Below are 24,651 nucleotides of genomic sequence, written 5' to 3'. Positions count from 1 at the left end.
CACACTGACGATCACAAGATACAATGCACTTTCCATTCGCTTGCACACAGGGTTAACTGTAGCACATTTAACAGGGCCGTACCAGGAAATGATATAGTATCTTATATTATAGTAGGTTGAGCAAGTAATGTGACTGATTAGAGAACAAATAGGTCAGACAGTCCAGTTACTGTTAAAATTATACTGCTGTAGTGAAACATTTTGCAAACCAGTTCTGAGTCTTCTCTCATGATGTGTCTTCTGTAAACCTGGAGATGTTTTATCGTGTTGTCTGTGCAACTCTCACCAACAGATGAGGACAATGTTTGAAATACAGGCATTTTTATTTTAAAGGTTATTAGATTTCACGGTCCTACAAAAGGATTTTTTTAAAAATCAAAACACAATATACAGAGGAACTTTGATGTTACAAAACATTGAATCTGCCAGTGCTGGGAAAGGGCTTTCCCTCTAAATCTCTTTTTAAAAGGGTTAGATAAACAGCAGCTTCAAGAACCAATTCATTTGCATTTGTCTATTTTTGTATTTCTATTTCTTCTGAATCAAGGCATCTGATGGTAAATAAACATTTATAAAGTTAAGGTGCAACAAAGGCAATGTCAGATATTTTACATCTAATATACAATAGTTTTTTTTTTTTGTGAGGCAGGCTATGAAAATAAAGTTGAGACAGCTATATCATTCTGATGTCTTATCCAGCATAACAACAAAACTGACATTTTTTTTTTCAGTTTTGCACTTTAGACTGAGGAAGTTCTAATTAAAGCAGGACCCCAAAAACCAAATGGCTTCAGAATTAACTCACTGGATAAGTAACTGCTTATAAACCAAAGAAATCAATCATTTTCAACAAATGGTGACTTAACTGGTCAGAAATCTTGAAATTTGATCTATTTATATTTTTGATAAGACACAAAAGGAAAAAAGAATACCAGAAAATGTTAATTTTTACATTTAGAATCAATAAAAGACCTTTAAACCAAACATTGACAGAGAAATAATATACCAGATAAAATACAATTATAGTACAAGAGATGTCATTTACATGGTTTAAATTAAAAGTCCAACTTTACCTAGCTGATAACAATGCAAAGACAAAAGTAACTGCATTTTAAAAAGTGATTCTATAGTAAAACAAATGAACCATAACGGGATTCCGACAGTGGCCACAAAAAGCTCAAAGAAATACACAGATGATGAAAGCATTGCATACATAGTACATAAAAAGTCTCTAGTTAACCATAGTCCACAGCCATCACCAAAAACTGTTGTTCACAAGTACCACTGGTGTCCTGGCAAATCTCTCTTATATTTGTGATGATTAATGGTGTTATAACCATAGTACATCTGATCACTACATGGCAGCTTCAGCCATGACAATGACCATCTTTAGAAATGCATTTACATAAAAAAAAAAAAACCAAAACATATTGGATGCAGTTCAATTCAAAGATATGACATGAAGCACCGACCAGCAGAAAATTAAAGGATTAATTGTCTGGGAAATGTAACCAATAATCATTCAAAACGGGTGTTAGAAGGAAAGCAAAGTAAATCATGCAATCATACAAATGTTCTCCATGTAAAATTAATTTCATGATCTTCAGTGGCAAAAAAACTACATAAATGCTGGTGACAGTAGGATCTTCATAAAGGCTGCTGTGAATGTAACTATGTTTCTTCATGTGATTCAAAAATTACTACGACATGTCAAGTCAGGATAACAAAGACAAAGAGAGAGAGAGGGAACATTTGTGGAAACAGAGGTGCTTCCAAACAACAACACACTTATAGGGAAAAGGGGGGGAAAAAAAGGATTACTGCAATGTTCATCACTTGAGCCAAAATGGCAGGCAGCCCTTCCAGCCTGTTCACGCCATCTTTTTGTAGTGACAACTGGGCCATGTACTTACTGGCTGAAACCACCATATTTTTTGTTATCAGTAAGGGAGGAAAGAAAAGACACACATTTCAACGTAATTCTGCCGTTTAGCACGTGTGTGTTGCAGGGATATGCATGGAAATAGAGTCAGATTTTTTTTGCACAGAATTACAGAAGGGGTTGCTGGTAGAAGGCTGGCTGTTGCTGCTGCGGAGCTGGGGGAACAGAGCCTGCCATTGGATACGAGGTGGGAGGCAGGCCGGGGTTTGCGTTCGGATACGCTGACATGTCCATGGCCACGCCCATCTGCGGTGGGTAAGGGGCTGCGGCTCCAGCGGCCTGACCCATATAGGGACTGCTGAAAAAAAAAAAAAAGAACAAACACTGGTCGGTTCCCTTAAAATTTCAGCTGCTTTCCCAACAATTTATAGCCAGCAATCCATTCTTAATTCAGCTCATGCACTTTTACATATAAAAAAAAAAAAAGTCCTTTATAATAAACAAGAAAAACAGTCGAAGTAATATCTGACACATTCACAGAATTCATTCAGGCAGACTAGAGACATACCTCATATACGGTGGCTGTGCTGGTTGTCCGGCAGCTGTGGAATTTATTGTGGGAGGAAGAGAACACAGAGGCGTAGGCTGGTCTGTCCCCATGTTGTAGGGCTGTGCTGGAGGACCCTGTGGGACCCCAGGTGGCATGTATGACCCTGCTGGCTGCCCTGGGTACCCCTGAGAGAGAGAGAGAGAGAGAGAGAGCAAGAGATGAACGTGTATCTGTCCTTTTCTGATGTTAACAATAAAGTTCTGTGAACAATACAACAATGCCACACAAGTGTGAACGCTGCCGACACAACTGACTGACTATCTGCAAACAGGCTCTTGTCCTGTCAAATCTTGTCAGTTGAAATGAGCAAACAAAGCCATTTCAAATGTAACACCAGAGTTTCAAGTTTTACTTGTCACATGCTAAGGTACAGTGTACAGTCACAGGGAAAAGAAGGTCGGCAGCAGGGCAGACTGTGCCAAACTTATAATAAAAAACATATCATTTAAAAATAACTTAACTTATATACATTCACTAGTAGGAAAGAGAATAAAACCACAACAAATGAACATTTTCAGACAGAGTACCGACTCTGTTTTTCTCCATTCTTTCGCGCATAAGCGTACAACAGCATCCCTTAATGTGCACCTCTGTTAAATCTTGTTATCAGTCTGTGAAAATTAGGAGTCAGGAGCAAGCTTTTAAACAAGTATAGGTGTGTCCTCACCTGCATTGAAATAGAGGAAGGTGCAGCTGCGTAGCTACCCTGGTGGGACTGTAGCTTGGAGTAGGCAGAGAGTGGCGCTTCATTCATCAGTTGGTTGTAGAACTCCAGGGCCTCCATGACTTTTACATTCAACTCTGACAACTCTGAGTGTTTCCTGCCAAAGATGTAGAAAGACACACTCCATAGTCAGACTGCAGGTTGTTCAGTCTCAAGAGGCAAACTCAATATGTATTTAATTCTTTAGGTTACTAACACAGATGTCATTGTGTCACATTTTACACGTGATAACAAAAAAAAAATTCCTCTTTTGTCTGACCTGTCAATCTCTTGCAGTTTCTCATCAATCATGGGATTCATTTTTTCACATACACCTACAAGTTGGGGGGGGGGGGGGGGGAGGGACAGCGAGTATGAGGAGTCATATCTGAACAGTGAAAAAATGTGTTGCAACTATAGACCATGGATTGTGTCTCTGCACCTTCTAATGTGAGCAGTTCAGCTGAATCAGGTTCTGCGTCAGCAGGGTCTGTATTCTGGAGCAAGTGCAGTGTTCTGTCCATCTTATCCTGCACAGGGACAAAATGGGGAATGTCACTCTCTCAAACACAACCAGAAAATTGACTGATGGAGCTCCTGTCTACATTCCTGTACTGAGTACTAATGAGTTCTGCTGTGTAACAAATGTTGGAAACCAACCTCATCTATATACACAGGTTCTGGTTCTGCTTTGGTTTCTACTCTGGGCTCTTCAGCAACTGCTGTCTTTTCCACAATCGGCTCTGGGGTAAAGAAAGCACAACAGGATTTCAATGTTAAGAAGCCTGTTAAGTAAAGGACATTTGATCTCATGACGCATATTGACTGGGCAGTACCTGGCTCAGGCTCGACATTTAGGTTGGTTGTCACAAAGTTGGATGGGAACAGCCCCACTCCTCTATGATTCTCTCCTTTCCACCAGTTAGGGTCACTGTTACAATACAGAAACGTGTACTGTTAGAAAGAGAACTGAACAGGAGATTTTGAGCAGAGAAAATGCCTACACTTATCTTTATTTTAGTCTTTATATAGTTCTATCTACAGGCTTGTTCCATCGCTGTCAAGGTTCAAGTCTTCATTCAATACTACATCAATTGGGGGATTAAGCATTTTGCTACCAGTCACAACACAGCAACAGATGGCAGTACACTTGTTGCTGGGTTTACTGATTCTAGCTGAGTTAGGGATGGAGAGGCCAGAGATACTGTACCTGTCATCCAGGACTAGAATCAGCTCTCCTGCCTTGAAGGTGAGTTCATTGTCTTCTGCTGCCTCAAAGTCATAGAGGGCACGCACTTTCCGCGACTCTTTGACTCCGTTTATGTTGAACGGAGGGTCAAGGGTTACAGTGAGGGGCCGAGTCTCTGCCTGTTGCTTTTGGTCTTGCAGGGACAATTCAATGGCTGAGCAGGACAAGAAACAGAGTGATTAAGAAATGACAGCCAACCCATCCGCACTCTTCTCTCACCATACTGAAGAAGAGTCGGAACCAGGGTATACACTGTTGCAACATCTATAAGACATATTTATAGAATTATCAATGAGAAACGTAAGAAGAGCACAAACAGCTAGATCAGAACATAAGACCTTGCGCAATATAAGGTATCTCTGTTATCAGAATGTACTGTCCTTTATGGGAAGGATGGTTGCTCACCTTTGGCAAGATCATCGTCGTCAGCTGCTCTGTTGGTGGAAGGAGTGCTGCCAGCCTTTACGCCCGAACTCTGCGGTCAATACAGATCCATAAGACAGAGAGTTAGCCACTAGCTGCAAAAAAAGATCTCTACTATGCATCTAGCATTCTTAACTTGCTAGTTACAGAGGACGCTGTAGTCCTGCTAATAATTAGATCATTTAAAATATTTTGATCTACTTGTGCAAGGGTTTCAAAATCTAGTCCCGGAGAGCCAAGGTCCAGCTGCTTTTCTTGTCAATCAACTACATGTGGTTTCTGATTGACTGGAATGCATACACTTGTTTTTCTAGGTAAAAATCATCATGGAATTAAGAGGTGAAAACCTTGGCTCTCCAGGTCTGGATTTTGACACCCCTGTTCTAATAATTCAAGTCATTCTTTTCTCCCTGTTTGTATGTCGTGGAGGTGCCACCTGTAGGAGCAAACTGGAACTTTTGGGGTAGGCATTGAGCAATGACACCATGAAACCTCATTTGAATGGAAATTAGGGCCGTCATATTCAACAATAGCGATCCATAGATGTCAAAAGGAAATTGCATAATCCGGATGTTGTGCTTCTTTATGACCATATAGAGAACAGGAAAGAGACAGGACAAAGTGTCCTGCCCCAGTTTTCACCTGAAGTGAACAACTGAATGCTCATTGACAACCAACGATAACAAAAGATAACCCTCGTACTGAATCAGAAAAGAAAACGCAGCCCGAATAAAATCCTCCTGTGACAAAGGCAGCCAGAATACAAACCGATTTCCAGGCGGACTAAAACAATGTCTCTTGGGACCATGTAGGCTTTACTTCAAATATTTGAAAGGAAATTCCATTCAAAGCTCTGGAAACACTCATCTAAGAAACACAAGCACGGCCATTTGGGCTCAACCCCTCAAGCAGTAACTATGGATTTACACAGACACACTGAAGATCAAAGGAACAAGAGACATTCGAGCTTTCTAGAAGAAATAAAGTTAAAGCTGCTGAATACTGAAACAGAACCACTGAACACAGAATTAGAAGACTGTGCAAGAGGATGTCCCGGTGCTTACATACACCATATATGACTGTTATTTGACTTTGACACTATATAAGACTGTTATTTAGCCAGCTGACAAGGTAAGTCTGATACTCTATGTTTTATGCAGATGTTGCCTAAACACATATCAGGTCCCGAGTAATGACACTTTTATGCAAGCGAACTGACTACAAATATTTAATACAATTTAAAAATTTTACATAACAGAGCGTAGCACCTGGAGGATAAGACTAAGCTGACTGACTGAGTTGGCTTTGGAAGCAGACTGATAATTGGTATGAGCAGAGATTTTGTATTAAGTGGGCACCTGGGAGCCAGAGGAAGGAAAGCTCACTCCCTCCTCCTTCAGGGATTTGATTGTGGCACCAATAAGGCTCAGCTGTGGATCTTTCTGGAACTCCTCTGCCCACTCCACCATCAGAGCCTTCAGCTTCTCACACACCTTTGGATGAGCCTACGGCCGAGGCAAGAGAACACATTGTCATCTACAGGAAATTCTCTCTTTGAGAACCAATGACTTGGTACAACCTGTGTTTCCATTATTATTTATCACACAGTTACAACATACACTATAACAACATACACTGTATTAAACACTTATCAAAAGGCTTGATTTCTTCTTAAATAAATAGCATGAAGGTCACGGGTAGGTTACAATTTTCAGCAAACTGCAAAGATTTCTCTGAAAGTTTTTTTTTAACTTTATTAACCTGTCTCATCATAGATGCCATTATAATTTGCTTAACTATAACTTTCTTCATTTGTGTAATTCCTCCTTTACTCGAGGCCTGAGTGGTGGCCTACAGCACTTTGCTTAATAGTTACAAAAGAAATGACATCAACGTTTCACCAGCATGCCAGAGAAAGAGACCGAGTCGATTTCAACACTAATGAGATTTGCAAACTAACTCTGTTCCTTACCTTGTTTAACACACCCCGTACTTCGCTGGCAAAATCTCGTGAACAAATTTCTAGATGAAAGATTTTGCCACTGTTTGAAACACAGGCACCCAGTAACTGGAAGAGGACAAAGGTATGTAAGTAGATAAAAAAAAAATCCATTGGAAGGGTGCAAAAGAGTTTTCTATTTAAATCACACATATTGCTTCAGAGCTCGTATAAGATGAGGAGGATCTCTGAATCCCCTATTGACTCACTGTAAGTTCCATCCCTAACGAAACATTCAAGGATGCTATAGTGTATGAATTACAGCCTATTGTAACTGCTACAAAATCCATTGTCACAGCTTTCAAGACTGGTCTAATTATGTCCGTCTCTGAATTAGAAGAGAGCTCTAAAAATAGAGATGGCCGAGATGTGATCGTGACTTGGGACGTGCGGCGAGTAAAACAGACACCTCCATATGCCACGGTGCTGTGACACATCACCATAAAACGCTTCAGCAGTGAGACGTGCGTGAACCATACAAGCCAGAGGGGCGATAAAAATCTTAGCAGTTTCTCAAAATACATCTTGGCATAAAAAGAAATCCCTCAAGGCAGTAGTGATGAGCCAATCTAAAGCACTCTGTTTGACTCTCTGATTGTATCTTTCTTTTGCAGATTTCATCTCAGTATGATACCAGGAGATTGCAAGGGCCCCAAAGACAGGGCAGTCTAGTCCTTGTCTGCCTTAATAAATGTAGTCTTTTGTTTTGGCTAGCACTATGGCAGTGTATTTTAAAAAAAATATTAGTCTCATTTCAGAATTTTTTTACTTAAGAAGATTTATAATCAATGAATAGATCTATGCATCATAGACCATCTATGAACATTGATACTTTCAATAAAACCTACATTCGGTTAAAGATCCAACTAGTGAAGTTACAGGGCCTAACTTTCTATGTTAGGGTAATACTACCATAAAATTTTACTAAGATTACAGAACAAACAAACTTTCCTAACCAGAGGAGCACTTATTTGTGATGTACTGCACTCCATCAGTCTTGACACCAAGAAAATAGGTTTCCCTAACCTCAATTAGCTTTGACTAGAGGAGAAGTTTTGGATCTCATTAGTTATGGGTATTGGTATGAACATTTGAACTTGTGTTAGACGTTTCATCTTCCCATGACTATTGCACATGTAAATTAAACTCCTGTAATTAAAGAGAATAACTCTGATGTGGATGTTTAATTACATTTGACGTACAAGATCTGTTCTATTAACATTGGTCCAGTTTTTAAGATCTTTATGGTGATTGTTTACAAGTGAAGAATTTCACATAGAACAAACTTTTTTTTACTAATAAATTTCAGAAAACTCTTCATGACAGAATTATTTTCCAATTTAAGAAGAAATCTAAAGTGAGGTTTCTACACAGAGCTCTGTCATTTAGTCTTCAGAGACAGGCCTCCTATATACAAGCTGAGAAGGAAAAAGCTCATCTGCAATAAGGCAGTGTACTCTGAGCCACTTGAGTCTTGCTAGAGAAAACGTGACTGATGTCTAGGCATCAGTTTTGGAGTTCCAAATGTACACTTCAATACTAGGTTAGGGAACACAAAGGAGTATAACTTACAGTTAATGCTTGCATTGCCACATGAGGAACCTTATGGTTTACTCTCTTCATAATTGACTTGAGGCACTCCTTTGGACTGAAAAGGACAGAAAGAGGGAGAGACAGGGCACACAACATCGTGAAGACTGAATGTAAAAGAACGGTTGGGCTCTTCGGTTTTCATTACAGATTCTCCCTACTTCTTGTGGGAGAAGCTTTCTAAAGTTAGAGGCAGCATGAACACGGGCAAGTGTAGGCCTACGTACTTAAAAACAAGAAGAACTTAATGAGTGAACTGTAATCTATAATTTAGTATAGTACAGTAGTTTAACCAATTCCTTCATAATTCTAACATATTAAAAACCTTTAACTCAAAAACAAGATCTAGGCTTTGTGTAACAACACCATTTAGTTTGCTGGGTTGACAAATTATCAGGAAAACCACTGTTAGCATGCAGACAATAATTATGGATCAGCAACATGATAAGCAGCTTTCGAGCATACCCATTGGGTGTCGTCCCAACACGGTCACAGATATCCATAATGAGGCCCCAGTCCTCTGCTGTATTGGTTTCGCTGGTTGCTTTCTCTGAGAATGCAAATGAATCTCACTTTAGCAACATAAAGCTTGGTTGTGAGACAAAAAGTGTCAACACCCAGAAGGACTGGCATCATTCTCATTTAGGTGTACCGAGGATAGGATGGGCTACAGGAACTGGAAGTGATTTGAGTCATTATTTCAGTGGAAGGCAGAACACTGAAATTGAAGCTGTCAAGGGCAAAGCATGGACCCATCGCAGGGGAATGCCAAATAATCTCTCAATCTATCTTCCAATCATCTGTTTCTAATTTCATAGTAATGTGAACACATACAATGAAGTCCTGCAAAATCTGGAGCAAGGCTATAAGACTAATTATCAGCCTTGGAAATCTAATTAACATGAGCCTTTATTGCGTGTCTGGTGCTAATGGTAAAAAAATGCCTAAAAGGTCCGACGTAATATTTCCTTCAAGTCATCACCATAAACGTCACTATTTAAAATAGTTGTATTAACCAATGTGTCCCTGTGTTATAAGGCTTTCAGGGCTCGTTTTTAAGGCTTGCTCTTGATGCAGATAAACAAACCCGGTGCAAAAATAATTTGAATGTACATTTTGCATACACTTAATCAGTGTCTGAAATTTCCCTGTTTCATCTGTAAGCTACTGTGTCACAGCCAGAGGTTCCATCAAAATGCAAAATATTCCAATAGTACACAAAAAACAGAGGGTCAGCGACAAAATCGACGTCATTACATTACAAACATTCCAAAAAGGGAAACGTATTGCGCAGCGGCGAATAACAGTAATAATTAGGTCATACACAAACATGTACGCGTATGATGTTATAGCAGAGTGACTTGGAACAGCCCTGTGTCATATGATGTTGATGTCATCGTTTACCTGTTGGGGAAAAGTACTCCAAGGCATCATGATACATTAACAACGCTTAAAATGTTAATGTTCGTTTTTGCGTAATGTGGGTCACACTAAAGTAACTACAGTTGTGCACACACCCAAAACAACTTAACACAATTTGTGACAAAATTGTAAAACAGCCTCTTTGTCAAAAAAGGATATGCTAGCTATCTGATCTGATGTCCTACATGAAAACACACTAGCAATGTTCAGCTGCACTACAGATTAGCCACCTATAAAAGATGACCACAACATCAAAGGCTGACAGTAAAAAAGACAACACTTCTAACCGTACTAAATTAACACGTACAAGCAAGCAGCAAAACTAGGCTATCAAGCAGTACGGGGTTTAGTACGGGTATGTTCAGTTTTACAACTCGTTCAGACTTGAATCAGCAAGCAAGGCTAACCTAACTGGTTTCCTCAGAAATCGTGACAAGATAACTTCAAAACAGTTGTGCTAACAAGGTTAAAAGCCAACTTCAATCTGTTCTCGATTACAATGACATTAGTAACTCGGTCTCCATCTAAAGGGAGTGGTGAGTGGTTAGAAATTTAGTTACAGTTAACTAACATATTTAGCTTAATAAATGCGCAGCAGCTATAACTATAGATACGCATTCGCAAACCAAAGCTAGCTAACGCTCACGAAAACAATCGAGCGAGCCCAGCAGTCAGCTCCATTATAGCTATGCTAAATTCACTTGCTAATAAGCTAAGCTAAGTTAGCTCTCTCGCTAACAGGACTACCGAAAGCTATGTCAATAGTGAGTCATATCGGCATAACTTCATTTTATTGAGTTAGAAAAACTTACCGACATCCTGATCGAAGGGGTTCTGTGAAAATAAAGGCATATTAGCCGCCTTTGCTCTATTTTAAATTATTTTCAATGTAACGTAAGATGAAATTATAACGAATTTGCAAAGAACCCTTTCTCATCCATCAAACTCTGTCCACTCTCACCAGTTGCTTTTCCGTGAACCTAGTTGTCTCAAAAAATGCCTAGGAATTTGATGGCCCTCGGGTCATGACGAAATACCCCAAAAATATATACTTGCTTCATTTTTCTAGTATTTTGCAATGAGTAAACGTTTTTAGTATTGTTTTCATTCAACAAGAAGGACTTTATAAGACAGGCGTAATTGTGGGCACCTTTAAAACTTACGTTTCAATTTAGTGGAACTCACCCGACATTGACACCTAGTGTGTGGAAGAGGTATCAACAGAAATTCACAAAACACTACAGTACTTTTCAGTGTGTGATTGCTGAAAAATGTGTGGTGCTCTTCTCTCGACGTCTAATTTTATTTCCATCAACTTTAGGCTATTATTTCTCAATGAGCAGCAACTGATCGTGGGTGTGCACATTTAATCTTGGAATATAAATGTATAATTGGATCTCTGATGCTTCTGCTCGTTCTAAATGATTATTACCGGACGGTAACAGAGCCCCCAAAACTTCTCCCTCGCCAGGGGGCGCGCCTTACCGAAAACATCTCATATGAGAAACGCTGGACCTGCATGCGATGAATTGATTGGAACACCGAGAAGGAGAACTGAAGGCATCAGCCATCAAGTTCGTCGCCCAGTCATGTCAGCACCTGCCATGGGAACCTCAAAAATGGCTCATAGTGATTCAAGCCATAGGAAAAAGAAAGGACCTGGTGCACTTGCGACTGCGTATCTGGTCATTTATAATGTGGTTATGACAGCCGGGTATGTTAAAGCTCAAGCTTACTGTTCTTGGTGTTGTCTCAGAATGAATGGACTAAGGCGGTGTGCTTTTGTCACAATATTCTCCAGTTTCGACAACATTTATTTATGGTCATGGTTCAGTTTTTTCTTTAGAATATGTCTGTACATTTTTCATTATGCATGGGAAAGCAAAATGTTGCATAGAGCGCGTTTCAGTATGTTCTTCACCATGTTGCTGTTACAGATTACAGTTAGCTATAACAGGATTTGACAGAGGAAAGCCTCATATTCAACTGCTGTTATCTGTAATTTTGTCATGATCGGAGTAACAATGTAATGTTCCCGTTTTAGTTCCGAAGGGGACGAAGTATAGTTAGAGTAGTTCCAGTACAGTAATAAGACACATAGCAGTGTATGAATGCTACCAGATAACCATATAAATGTGGCGAAAGATATTTCGATTCTTTTACAATCATTTAATATTTGTAAAGGCTCTAAGGGCGGCTCGTTTAAACCTCCACAGTGACATCAGGAATTCGCTTTATGTGTTTATTTTTGGAGTATCATTATGAAGTTTTTTAAAAAAAAACCTTTAAAGTAGATGAGTGACCTACACTGTTAACAGGACAATACCAACCGACAAACGCATATTTCAAACTAACAAGGGAATCGCTGTGGAACAGGCCTTACCACATTTACGCAATGTTGGACGGATAGGAATTCGTCGGGAGTGGGAGGGCTTTATTTGCAGTCACTGGGGACAGTCAAATGCAATAACAGAAAAAAAGTCAAGCATTGCATACCCCTTGCACAATTTTTATTCTTTCATATGAAGGACAAAGATAAAGGAAAGAATAAGCAGTTACCCTTTTACCTTACAATACAACTGTACTGATGCTTCCCGTGCAGACAGGCCAACTTTGATTTGTAGTTTTCTGCACCACTTCTGCTGTGCATGTAATGCCTTCTTTCAGTTCGTATCGAAAGTTTTTGATCTGTGACAGTATTGCATGGCTCTAAGAGGATAAGCTGTATCAACCACGTGGCCTACGTTTGTAATGTGTTTGTAAATTATGTATTTTGTAGGTGGCTTGTCATTGCAGTGGGTTTGGTCCGAGCATACCTGGCCAGAGGCTCCTACCACGGTCTGTATTACTCCATTGAGAAGCCCCTCAAGTTCTTTCAGACTGGTGCTCTACTGGAGGTGTGTAGTCTACTGCTGTGTGATGGTGTTTGGCTTTGCCTGTGGGTCAGACATGAAAACAGACTGAGAACTGTAGAGCAAGATTGAATGGGAGTTATTCCCATGGCCCCTTATCTTGTGTAGAGTGTTTAAGCACACCAGTACTCACTCAGAAACTGGTGAGTTATTTTTAGAATAATATTTCATCAGGGCACTCCAGGTGTACCAGTAATGTTGTCTATCACTGGACGATATTAGTACAATTGTACATGATGTCTTAGCAGAGGAAATAATTAAATCAAAGCACTTTGTGTAATGTTCCATTAGTTGTAGTCATATCAGTGGACGGAACATGTGGGCTTAATTTAGATAAAGACTTAAATGTTCAGCCACAGTGTCCTCTTGTGTAATCCACTTTTCACAGAGATGCTGTTATTTATTTATACATCTTATTTTATTTTTCTCTGTGGCCTTACTTGAGTTAACTGTGTTGTGCACTTACTCTTTTTTTTTTTTTTTTTTTCCCTTGACAGATTTTACATTGTGCTGTCGGTAAGTAGACTGGTTTCATCATGCTTAGTGGGTGCATGTTTTATTGTCTCCTGATTAAGCAGCAGTCTGTTATGCTGTGAGTGTAGTCATACCATTCTACTATAGACAGATGATGTTGGCTCAGCTCATCTGATGGTGCTAACGCGATAAAGAGGGCACAGCTTTGCAGCCGTGGCGAGACGGGTTCACAGTCCATACTTCATTATCTAACTAAATGTGACCTTTCTCGGTGTAAACAACCAGTCCCCCCCCCCCCCGCAGCACTCTGCTGCCTGTCTAATGCCACCCCCTGCTGGACAAGTCTGGCTGGCTCATGCACCCATCATACAAATGCTTATGTGTGTCACAAATGATTTTTAGTAATGTTGTATGGTTTAGTGCATTTCTCTTTTTAAATCGAGTGGTAGTGTCATGTATTGTACTGGTGTTTCAGTGTCTTTATGTTCAATTGTTGTTTTGAGATTTTACAATGCAATGAGCATACATACATCTTTCCCCCCTGTTTTACGGCACGCTCTTCTCATTGTGCAATGATCTGTTGTGCTTTGGATCAAAACCTCGTGTTCCTATGATCTGTAAGTAGCTATTCTCTGAAGTATTCTTCTCTGTACCTTGCTGTGTTTCAACGTAGGCATTGTGCCTTCCTCTGTGGTTCTGACTGGGTTTCAAGTGATGTCGAGAGTGTTCCTCACTTGGGCTGTTACTCATAGTGTCAGAGAGGTAAGTATGTCTGCAAAAACTCTGGCTATTAGCACAGTTTGGGACTCAATTCCATTACCTGCCTCTTTCCACGAATCCTCAACCATAAATGTGAAAGGAATGCAAAATTAAAGGGATATTATGGAGATATAATCAAGCCAGAGGGCCTGTCAAGACTGTCATCATGTCAGCATCCATACCTCCCATATTATCAAACTGAGCTTAGAGCAGGGGGAACCAGAGGTGCTGTTTAAGTTAACTGTGTCCCATATAATGGTAAGAATACAGTTCTTCACGTGAGTAGTTTTTCAGGAACCGATACACTCTCAATACCTCTATCCCTGAGAAGACTCGAAACTGAATAATTTTATCATTCGTACTGTGTTTATAGTATACTGCTCTCTAGTGGTCTTTGCTGGATTTCTTTATTACCTTTTGGTGAGAATCACCTAAAGCTTTTTCCCCTTTTCAGTTCTGGTATTCAACATCTTTTTAAGACCATGAAGTCTGTCCTGTAGGTTATATTCATGCTGTGTCAAAGGGAAATACCTGTTACTGAGGCTTAGATTTTGTTTGCTTATCCCAGAGAAAGACATCTGTGCTGAAACATAAAGGTCTGTAAGTCTTTTTACGAAGAACATGCTTGAAACCGAAATGGTTTGTAACATTTTTACGTGTGTGTGTCCGAATACTCGGTACTTTGTCCAGCTATGCTCGTTTGTGTGCCAGCATTAAAGGCAGAAACAGTTTTAACTGCTTCATAAGTTTGAGATGTGTGTGTGTGTGTGTGTGTGTATGAGAGTGTGTATATGTGTTTGTAGAGACATCATGAATGCGCTGTAGTCAATCAATTGGATGTAGAAATGTTTCTCTTTCATACTTACTACTTAGTTAGTTGCTCTGTGTCCTCTGATAGATTTGTTTTCTGAGATGCATTGAAGCAAGAGGAAACAAGTAACAGCATGGTTCTATACTAACTTCCTCAGTGGTAATTAGCATGTTGTCATGTGCCACCTTTGCCCTTGTCTGAGTTGTTTTTACTTGACCCCTAAGGTCCAGAGTGAAGATAGCGTCTTGCTCTTTGTGGTGGCTTGGACTATAACAGAGATCATCCGTTATTCCTTCTACACTTTCAGTCTGCTGAACCACCTGCCCTACCTCATTAAATGGGCAAGGTAAGAGCCTTCCAAGACACTTACATACCGATCATTTTCCCCCAAACACTGGTTTTTGTCTCTCCTTCTTCTTCTTCTCCTTCTCTCTCTCTGTCTCTCTCTCTTCTGCCCTTCATCTCTTAAGCATTCTATCCTCATGATTTAAGACATTGTTTCCTGAGCAGATATAGAACATTGATGGATGTATGTGTTAAGGAGGGGGTTCAAGACAATGAAAAAGTAATTGTATGTGTAAAAAAAAAACTGTCTTTATGGTTCAGTTAGTTCTTTCATGCTCATGAGCCATTTTTATATCAGTAGAATATTTTAGGGTTGCATTTTGAATAAAGACTTTTTCTATAGCCGTTGAAAGCGATAGAGACATGTTGGTTTGTTTTGAATCTTCAGACACTGTCACAGAGAACAATATGTGTCTGTGCTCTGCTGTTGAGATAGTGGATGCAAAATGCAATTAAGTTTGCATAAATTAGCATTAAAATCTTTTAGGTCCTGTAAAAATAATTGCCTTGCAATGTTTACGATGCAAGATTACTGCATAGACAGACAAGGCAAATGTTTTTTGCTCAGTTTTTCCGTGGCACTTAAGAGCAAGAATAACCAGATGACTAATGTATTATCAGATAATTACCTAGTTCTTTGTAATGACATACTATGAGAGACATGACAAATTTGTCTTGCTCTGTAAATGATGTGCGTTAATAGTAAGTCTCATTCTTAATTTGTTCCAAGATTTGTTCCACAGCAAAAAAAAGAACAATTCTTTTAAAATGCATTACTAAAGTCTTGGGCTTTAGAGGGGGGCTTAGTCAGATCTAATTTAACTGGATATTCTGGGAAGGCCTATCATCCAGGACACACTCCCATTGCCCTCCAGTGACTCCTAGTGCCATGATTTGGCCAATACCATGAGAGACATTTAAACGAAAAAGGAGCAAAGAAATGTCAGCGTGTTTTAGGAGGATGTATGTGCCTGTCCTCGCCACCTCAGAGTGACACACCAGACGTGTAGGGGAGTTTTGAACAGTACATTGAATTTATTGTACCAAATTGAGAGAATGAAACTTGAAATGCCCTCTAATTCAGCCAAGTGTGTAACTATGTGTGTATGTATGTATCTGTGTATCTGTACAAATACAAATAGTAACAAACAATTGTAAGAATGAGTGTTTGCGCTCCCGACCTTTTTCCAGGTACACATTTTTCATTGTGCTGTACCCAATGGGTGTGACCGGGGAGCTGCTGACCATCTACTCTGCACTGCCTTACGTTCAGAAGACAGGCCTCTACTCAATCACTCTGCCCAACAAATACAACTTCTCCTTTGACTACCACACATTCCTCATCATCACCATGATCTCCTATATCCCCTGTGAGCTCTGTTGTGACTTAATCAATATGACTGTGATGTGGATGGAGTAATGTTGCTGTTTTCTCAATTACGAATTTTTAAGTGGTTGACGTGCATTTTATTTGCACGTAGGATTTTAGATGGAATGTCAGAGTGCATGTTCTGTCCCATCTCCTCGAATGATTCGTGAATGCTTCACAGTTTCTTTCTTTCTTTTTTCTTTTTTTTTTTTTTTTCTAACAAGCGTTTTCTCTCTGTCACCCAGTGTTCCCTCAGCTCTACTTCCACATGATTCGGCAGAGGAAGAAAGTTCTAGGCCACGTGGAGGAATACAGCAAAGTAGAATAAACAGCCTGGAGAACCGCACAGAAAGCAGACTGATCATGTGGTGAAGAAGACAGGGGGGGGGGGGGGGGGGGAAGAAGAGAAGATGATATTTGATAAACTACGCCTGGCCAACTCAAAATTCACAAATTGTCTGCTTAATTGAAATATACAACACAGTTATTTACCAGATCAGGCAAATAAAACGGAGATGATACCTAACAATACTACTTTTGTAATGATTGCTGGGCTGCTACCCATCTGTGATTTTTAAAAATGTAGCGGCTTTTCTCCCTCGGGAAGCGACTGCAGTTAACATGCTATGACAATGCTTACTTTGTGAAGTTGGATGTTTTGTTTTATGACTCTAATACTGTTGCACTAACTGTAGTGAAAGGCAAGTGGTATGAGGCTTTGACCTTTGGATGTAATGGTAAAATTGGGTACACATGTACAATCAACATCCTCTTATGTTACAGATGGGAATAAACCGAAGGTCGTCTTCATTCCACGTGCAGTGCATAAGTAAGAATTCGGTTCACTGTATGTTTGTTGACTAGCACTTGCCTAAGTAGGTTGCTGAGGCGAGGAGTTCGCTGACATGTTCTATCAGCATTTATGTTTCGGTTGTTCCACATACCATCATGGGTCTTTTTCCTGGTTATACGAGGATCATTTGATTTTATCTGTGTATAACTTCATTACGGCGACAGTAATAGTAAATTAGATTCTATCGTTTTACAAGCACCAGTTTTCTCAACACTCACAGGCATCATTGGGTTGGATTCATCTGTGTCCATGATTACCACAGGCAAAGCTTCTTACTTCGGTTTTGTATGTTGCATTGTTTTGTTTTAGTTTTTTTGACTGTATTTGTATGTTGAAATCTGGATAATGTCCGCATTACTCTTTGGAAAATGTGTTGTGTTTCATGTAGTTTATTGCGTCAGTCACTGTGGGTTCTTGGTTTGTAATTGTTGGGCTGAAGGATATGATTCTCTTCAACGAGTAGCACAGTAGTTTCATTAATTGTGATTAATTCTGAGCATGTGCTTACATACATACATTTTTTAAAAAAAATCTTAATTAAGTTGACTTTGAGCTTTAACTTCTCTTGAAACTTGTGCTCTTGAAACTTGTTTGCCTTCGTTGAAGATAACAGAAGCTGACCAGGGAATATATCTCCGAAGTGAGTTGGGACTTTTTATCGGGACGGGAGGGAAAGGCTGTTGTAGCTTTTGGGCTGTGATAGCACGTGCCAACAGGAGGCTAGTGCAGAGTGCTTCTCCTGGGGCAATTGGATTAGGGTGCTCCAAGTCATGCATTTCCAATGAATAAAATCTAATAATACGCTGGGAAGGCTCGGAGTCAGGAGTTGCTGACTGCTTCTTCGTCTGCCGACCCTCACTGTCAACAGCAAGAGAGGGAGAGGATCTGAACCTCTGAGTTTGGGCTTGTTCATCGATCCGCGTACAGAACTCGCAAACTGGCTCGTTTTCTGTTTTGATCTGAACTTGACATCAAGTTTTTCAAGGCATTGAAACCTCCTAGTAGAGTCTTTTTTTAGAGCGTGATAAGCCAAAGTAGTTTTTATTTAGTTTTACACAACACTTGATACATGAACTAACTGCATCCTTTGGAATTGTGCTTGGTGAGAAGTGATCGCCTCTATTTGTTCACCATGGCAGACCTAATTATTACTGCTGTTGCCCTTTCGCCCTGAAAATCCCACGGCTGTGGGAATGGTTGCAAACTGATTTTTGTATGAAGTTGTAGAGAGGCTTTAAAAAAAAAGTTTTTCTGTTTGAATCTTTCTTTGAGGCCATGCAGATAACCTTTGAAGTGTTTTTCAATTCCGATATCTTTTGTTTTTCAACAGTACCTTCTAATGAGTATCTGGATGTGCCTCCAAGTTAGCCACCCATCATTTTTACTTTCTTGTGGATATAAACTTTGAAACTAAATGCTTTTGGCTGAAATAAGTGAAACATGGTGGTTTCAGTTTGCACTGACAGTCACTCCAACAGCAACGAATGAGTTGCCCTTCAAACCTTTCTTCTTATTGTGTCTGTCTCTATTCAATGAAAGCTTGGCAAGAATTATTGAAATGTTTGTGGAAGGCAGGCGTGTAACCTTGTGTAACCTTGCATGTGAAAGGAAATAGCAAAACCACATTGAGTGGCATTGTAATCCCTTGGTTTACTCATATGAGGCATGCCACTTATCTCAGAGGTTCTCTAAAACATTGTTGAGCTTTTGATACAAAGGTTTTGCATGGGACCAGCAGACTTTGTATGATTAGTAATATATCTATATATTTACAATAAACTCTCAACATGGGAGGCAAAATCCCCAAACTGTGTTTGTCTCAAAAATATATATGTAACTGACTATGTGTGATTTCTAAAAATGGAACGGGCATTTAGATGTTGCTTCTGGAAATTTCTATTTGCCTTTAATTACAGTATGTCCTGTTACACCTTATAGATTTTATCAGAACATTTCTGTTTGGTAAACACTTGCATATATCCCACAAAGCATTTTTTTTAAACTTCCCTTTAAATATTAAAAAAAGGATTAGAGAAAAGTCTCCAATTCTCAACCCGAGAGAAGCCTTGTGAAGTGATGCTATGTATGAAAGGACTGTAAATCTGACTCAGGATGAAGAAATATTTAATATCTTTTAATATAATATCATTTTTGTTACTTTGAATGTGCTGCTGTCCATTGGAGAAAATGAGGAGTGCTCAGTTCATCAGGAGTGTGATGATATTGATGAAGGTCATTTGTCTGAACTGCTAGCACATGATGGCAGTAGAGACCAGAAACACTCCATAGTAAAAAGCAAAACAAACAAACAAAAAAAACCCTAGAACCCAGTCACTTCATAAGAATTAAAGACGCTTCCTCAGAAAACTGTCCACAGCCTTAATGGAATCCCTGTGAGGTCTTTTTTTTCCATTTGGTTTCAGCATTAACTGTGTAGGGTATGCAAGATTTTTTCTAAGATGCAGTCAAACGTGCTTCTGAATGCTTACAAAATTTCTTTTTTTTCTTTGTGATTCCTGAATCTGAATCATTACATTTCTCATACTGTTTGTCTTACACACATCCATATTTGGCTCTTGTCAGGGTTTCACCTTCAAAGAGGAAATATCTCACAATTCAGCATGTGAGTGTCAGAACTGTTAGTTTTAAAAACAGGTCATCTCAAAGTTATTCTCGCTTCTCTTAAGGAGTCGGAACAAAAACTGTGTGCAAAGGAAAAGCAAAATTCTTATTCTGTTTTTGGCAGTAGGATTTCAGGTGACTTCAAAAACATTCAGGCCTAATTTGGATTTTATTAGATAAACCTCTTTAATCAACTTTAGTTTCTGAGGAGTAAATATCATATTTTAATATGGTAATATGCATGGATTAATGAAAGGTGGACAAAAATCAGATTACTTCTGATTGTGCGGATTCTGCAATATCCAAGAGAAAAATAATATGGTCTAATACTCGTAAGAAATAAGCATTACAGTAGATGACAGTAGTAGGCAAAAAAGGGATTATTTAAAGCCAAAAAAGGAAAATAACTTTTAAAAGACGTGGAATATATGTTTGGAAAGTGTTAGGATAGTAAGACTGTAGTTTTGGTAACAAGAATAATGGATGTGCCCAGGGTATGCTGAAATATGCCAGGGAACATCGTGTGTCCCTGAAAATGTGTGTGTGTGTGTGTGTGTCTGTGTGTGTGTTTATGTCAGGGTGTAACCATAGGTCATTAATCTTTACAGTTTATACTAATAGGTCTAAGAACAGTTGCCTAAGTTGCTCCACTTCAGTGTAGCTAAAGCAGTGATTAACAGAGATCCTAAATGTACTTGTCAGCTGTTAAGGTTTGCAACAATCCAAGCTGTAACCAGTCTCTTTTAAACATGTTTCTAGAATGAGTATCAAGTAATTAGTATCTGGATCTTATCATTTTACACATGGTACAGAGAGGTCAAGGACTGGAATCAAGCTGTTCAGAAAAAGCTTGTGAAGAGTTGTATCACTGAGTGTGAATGTTTCAGAACAGTGATCAAAGAATGAAATCATATCTGAGTGTGAAATTCACACCTCACTCACAACATTTTGTTCATTATGGAACCCAACAACATCTTGTTAAAACTGAGGTGCGCACTCTGTGTCATATTTACGTCCTAACTGAAAGCACATCTTTGAATTTCTCAAAAAAAAAAATGCATGGCGGTGAATATATGTCTATGTCTTTGTATTTATAGAATGCATTGGAGCCAGGGGATGGCTGTCGCACTGTTTACTCTTGTGTGTCTTACTCAACATCAGTACAGCTAACAATACTTACTAAAACACTGGTGGAATGTTTATTGTCTTGGGTAATGATGGGTATCACTTTTATCTTCATAGGATAGCCAACTCCAGCACAAAGTCATTTCAACAGTAACTTTTAAAGACACTCTGTGAATTTATAACAGCTAACCACCATCACAAGGTTGACCGTCTTAAGCTGCAGGGTTGGTTGTAACATTTTTTTATCAAATCTATATCAAAATACTGAGATATTTTCTTATATGGTCGATGTTTTTTTTTTTTTTTTTTAACTGAAGCAACCACGTGGATTGATCTACTGACTTAAAAAAAAGGCTTCAATTAAAGCTATTTCTGTCTGCTTTTCTAAAAATGTGTTAGTTTATATGAAAAGTCAACATAAAAGCATTCATTACAGAAAGAAAACACAAACATTAAATGTTTTGTTATGCTTCCATGAACTGACAACATTAGTGCGATGAAGATGAAAGTTTACATATGATCATTAAATAGCTTCCACTAATTTGACTATAATGAGCAGTGTGACAACCAGTCCTTTGTCACAACTTCTCCCTGTCTCACCTACATGTGGGAGCATCGATTTAATTTATTTTGTCAACGAATTTCTCATTGATTCTGAATCATCCTTTTCCTCCAAAATGAATGTTAAGGAATATGATGCTACGCACCCATACTCAAACTGTTATGTAGCTTTCTGTTATGTGCACTTATACTTTAAATATCCTCAATATGACACAAGGGGACTCTGAGAGGATCTGAATCATTTAATTGTCTATTAATATGATGTTATATTTATTAGTAAGGTTATGGGGCCGATTGTTGTTGTTTGGAACGCAGAGTTTCACACAATGCCAGTTTAAATATCTATTTTCAATCAACAGTGAGAGACAATAGTTGACTGAATTCAACGACATCCCTATTTACTTTTTTTGTAGATAGTGGGGGCATGATATACGTTATACGTCTCTTCAGCGCGCATATTGAGTCCTACGGCAATTATTGACCCGCCCACATGTCAAAGAGGCGTGCGTAAAATCACTCTTTGCGCTGACATAACCCTTGGCCAATAGAAACAGAGAAGAAAAAGTCATTGGCTCATTTATCCAATAGAAACGGTCAGAAGGTGGATCTTAAAATCACACTTGGTTGAATGGTAACAGAAAGACCACAGGCAGCAAAAGAGGGATGTATGATCGATACTGTTTGTCTCTTTTTGCATACCCTGCTGGGAATTGGAGCTGCAAACACAGAGCACTTTCAGCTTTCTAAGACCATCCGTATTTTGAAAGTCAATGGTTTCGATATCTTTGTTAATGGAGAACTGAGCACTTCACAGTGCTGACGCTTGTGATGCTGCATGATTCGGCATGGGTGAAATCTGTATCCCACAGCACGGAGAGAGAGGTATGATCGCCAAAGGACAGCTGTGATATCATAACAGTTTGGGATTTTTGCCATGCGCATCTCTTTGGCTAATGCAAGAATATCGTTAGGGTCTGTTCGCTTTGTTAAACTAACGAATTGTCTCTATGGACAGTGAAAGTGAGGGTCGTGATTACCTCGCGTATGAAGGGAAATCATCATGTTACTAACTAGGCTGCGATCACACTCACAGGTGCATGGCTTGCTACGATCAATGAGTCCATGTAGACATCACGATGGAGTCTTTTTATCTACTTTCTGACTTTACTCCCTCGCACTCGGATATGTTGTTCATCGTACGGCAAGATGAAGGAAGATCACTGAGAAATGTTATGGATACGGAATCAGCTTTTAACTGGTGTGATCTGAAAATATCTGACACATCTTCTTCATTTTTTTTGTTGATTAATGATATGTGAGCGCAGAATGTGGGATATAATTAACATATGCGGCGAGAATTCCCTCTGCAAATTGGTTCCCTACCCGTGATGCTTTGGTTGTCCAGGGATGTGTCCCAAATGACTACTTTGCTCATTTAATTATTTTTTTAAGTGGTCTCTAAAGCATTTGTCAGATGTCGAAAATAGTTTCAATTATGGATAGTAAAGTGAGAGACTCAGCGAACTGAGAGTTTTTTTCTACGTTTTGCGAGCTGTAAATTAACTGCCATAAGTTCAGTGTAAGACAGAGGGCGTATGAAGAAATATTCTGTGGAACTGAGAAATTCTGCGAGTTAATGGGTTGCCTTGGATGAATTTTCTTTTACATCAATGCGGAAACGTCGCCTCCTGTTAGCTTAAATGAATACAACAACAGTACTAAGTGTTGAACTTTCAATTGTCATTTAAGTCGTTACTGTGGCTTTCCCCCCTACGAACTCAGATTCCAGAAAACGCGAAACACGCCTGTTTTAGAACACTAACTATATAAGTAACTGAAACCGTTAATTCCGTTATGTGGTGTTGCACATTCTCAAAAATGACATCAGAACCACTCTTAATAGTCTATACAGTACATATTCCATAAAAGAAATTGATCTGCGCTCACAGACAGATCCCTGTCATTTTCTTCTCCTAGCTGCCCGTCATTTTAATATTAATAGTCTAAAGATCATGTCCAGATCTAACAGTGTAAGCCCGCCCGGCGTTGGTGCTCCTGGACTAAGGGGAGGGACGGAGCACAGATCTGCTTGGGGCGAATCTGAGTCCATAGCTAACGGATGTCCATACTCGGCCAGATCCTCGAGCAAAAAGCTCGCGCGGTCGAACAGTAGATGGAGGGAGGAGGATGACTTCGACCGACAACCGGGACGAGCCACAACAACTGTTAGCCGGGTCAGTTTTAGATCCAAATCTGCATGGCAAGAGCATGGAGAGGAGAGTCGAAACAATAACCGATCTTCCCCAAGGTATGCAGATGGAGAAGTGAGACCTAAGTCGGTAGAGTTGGGTTTGGAGGATAGGAGAGTAAAGCCCAAACCAGAGGAGGAACTCATGCCAGAAGTTCACTTTTCTATGGGCGCATGTTGCAGCAGCGTGATGCATATTTTCAAATCCAAGAAATTCCAATCGGAGAAACTGGAGAGATTGTACCAGCGCTACTTTTTCCGACTGAATCAGAGTAGTTTGACCATGCTCATGGCCGTTTTGGTTCTCGTATGTGCGGTTATGTTGGCGTTCCATTGCGCCGGCGGCATCTGTAGAGTGACTTACGTTGTGGTTTTCTCAATGTCTATCCTGCTCATCCTCGTTTTGATGATTGTCTGCAATCGGAACGGATTTCACCAGGATCACATGTGGATCGTGTGCTATGTGGTCATTTTGGTCGTCCTGGTGGTACAGGTGATAGGTGTACTGCTTGTAGAACCGCGAAGTGCCTCAGAGGGAATTTGGTGGACCGTGTTTTTCATCCATGTCATCTACACACTACTCCCGGTCCGGATGCGAGCAGCGGTCATAACGGGAGTTATACTGTCTGCTACACATGTGATAATCTCATGGAAGTTAAACGAATCGGACAACTTCCTATGGAAACAGGTTAGT

At 39.6% G+C, this 24,651-nt stretch overlaps 3 protein-coding genes across 4 annotated transcripts in view; 2 read left to right on the top strand and 1 right to left on the bottom strand.

Annotated features, from left to right (window-relative positions):
- Nucleotides 1–354: 354 nt before the first annotated feature.
- stam2 (signal transducing adaptor molecule (SH3 domain and ITAM motif) 2) lies at nt 355–10,854 on the bottom strand. Of its 2 annotated transcripts, none has more exons than XM_030786477.1 (14): nt 10,691–10,854; nt 8,922–9,006; nt 8,439–8,514; nt 6,840–6,935; nt 6,226–6,372; nt 4,850–4,919; nt 4,406–4,598; nt 4,032–4,126; nt 3,856–3,938; nt 3,638–3,725; nt 3,476–3,530; nt 3,160–3,313; nt 2,451–2,617; nt 355–2,240 (listed from the first exon to the last, which is right to left on the bottom strand). In XM_030786477.1, exons 1-14 carry the CDS (start codon nt 10,728–10,730, stop codon nt 2,051–2,053), a joined length of 1,539 nt encoding a protein of 512 aa, XP_030642337.1. In that variant the 5' UTR covers nt 10,731–10,854; the 3' UTR covers nt 355–2,050. The 2 variants fall into 2 exon arrangements, with proteins under 2 accessions (XP_030642337.1, XP_030642338.1); XM_030786478.1 differs by having other exon boundaries at nt 355–2,237.
- Nucleotides 10,855–11,429: 575 nt separating this feature from the next.
- On the top strand, nt 11,430–16,937 carry hacd2 (3-hydroxyacyl-CoA dehydratase 2). The gene is made up of 7 exons (XM_030786136.1): nt 11,430–11,592; nt 12,658–12,775; nt 13,288–13,306; nt 13,938–14,026; nt 15,059–15,180; nt 16,371–16,549; nt 16,794–16,937. Exons 1-7 carry the CDS (start codon nt 11,468–11,470, stop codon nt 16,874–16,876), a joined length of 735 nt encoding a protein of 244 aa, XP_030641996.1. The 5' UTR covers nt 11,430–11,467; the 3' UTR covers nt 16,877–16,937.
- Nucleotides 16,938–23,721: 6,784 nt separating this feature from the next.
- The window catches only part of adcy5 (adenylate cyclase 5), a 57,173-nt gene continuing 56,243 nt past the window's right edge, over nt 23,722–24,651 (top strand). Inside the window, exon 1 of the mRNA XM_030786155.1 lies at nt 23,722–24,645. Coding sequence (XP_030642015.1) covers nt 23,722–24,645 — 924 coding nt within the window. The remainder of the gene's footprint in view (nt 24,646–24,651) is intronic.

Source organism: Chanos chanos, chromosome 10 (assembly GCF_902362185.1).
Source record: "Chanos chanos chromosome 10, fChaCha1.1, whole genome shotgun sequence".
Taxonomy (NCBI): Eukaryota; Metazoa; Chordata; class Actinopteri; order Gonorynchiformes; family Chanidae; genus Chanos; species Chanos chanos.
This window is presented reverse-complemented; position numbering and strand designations above follow the sequence as displayed.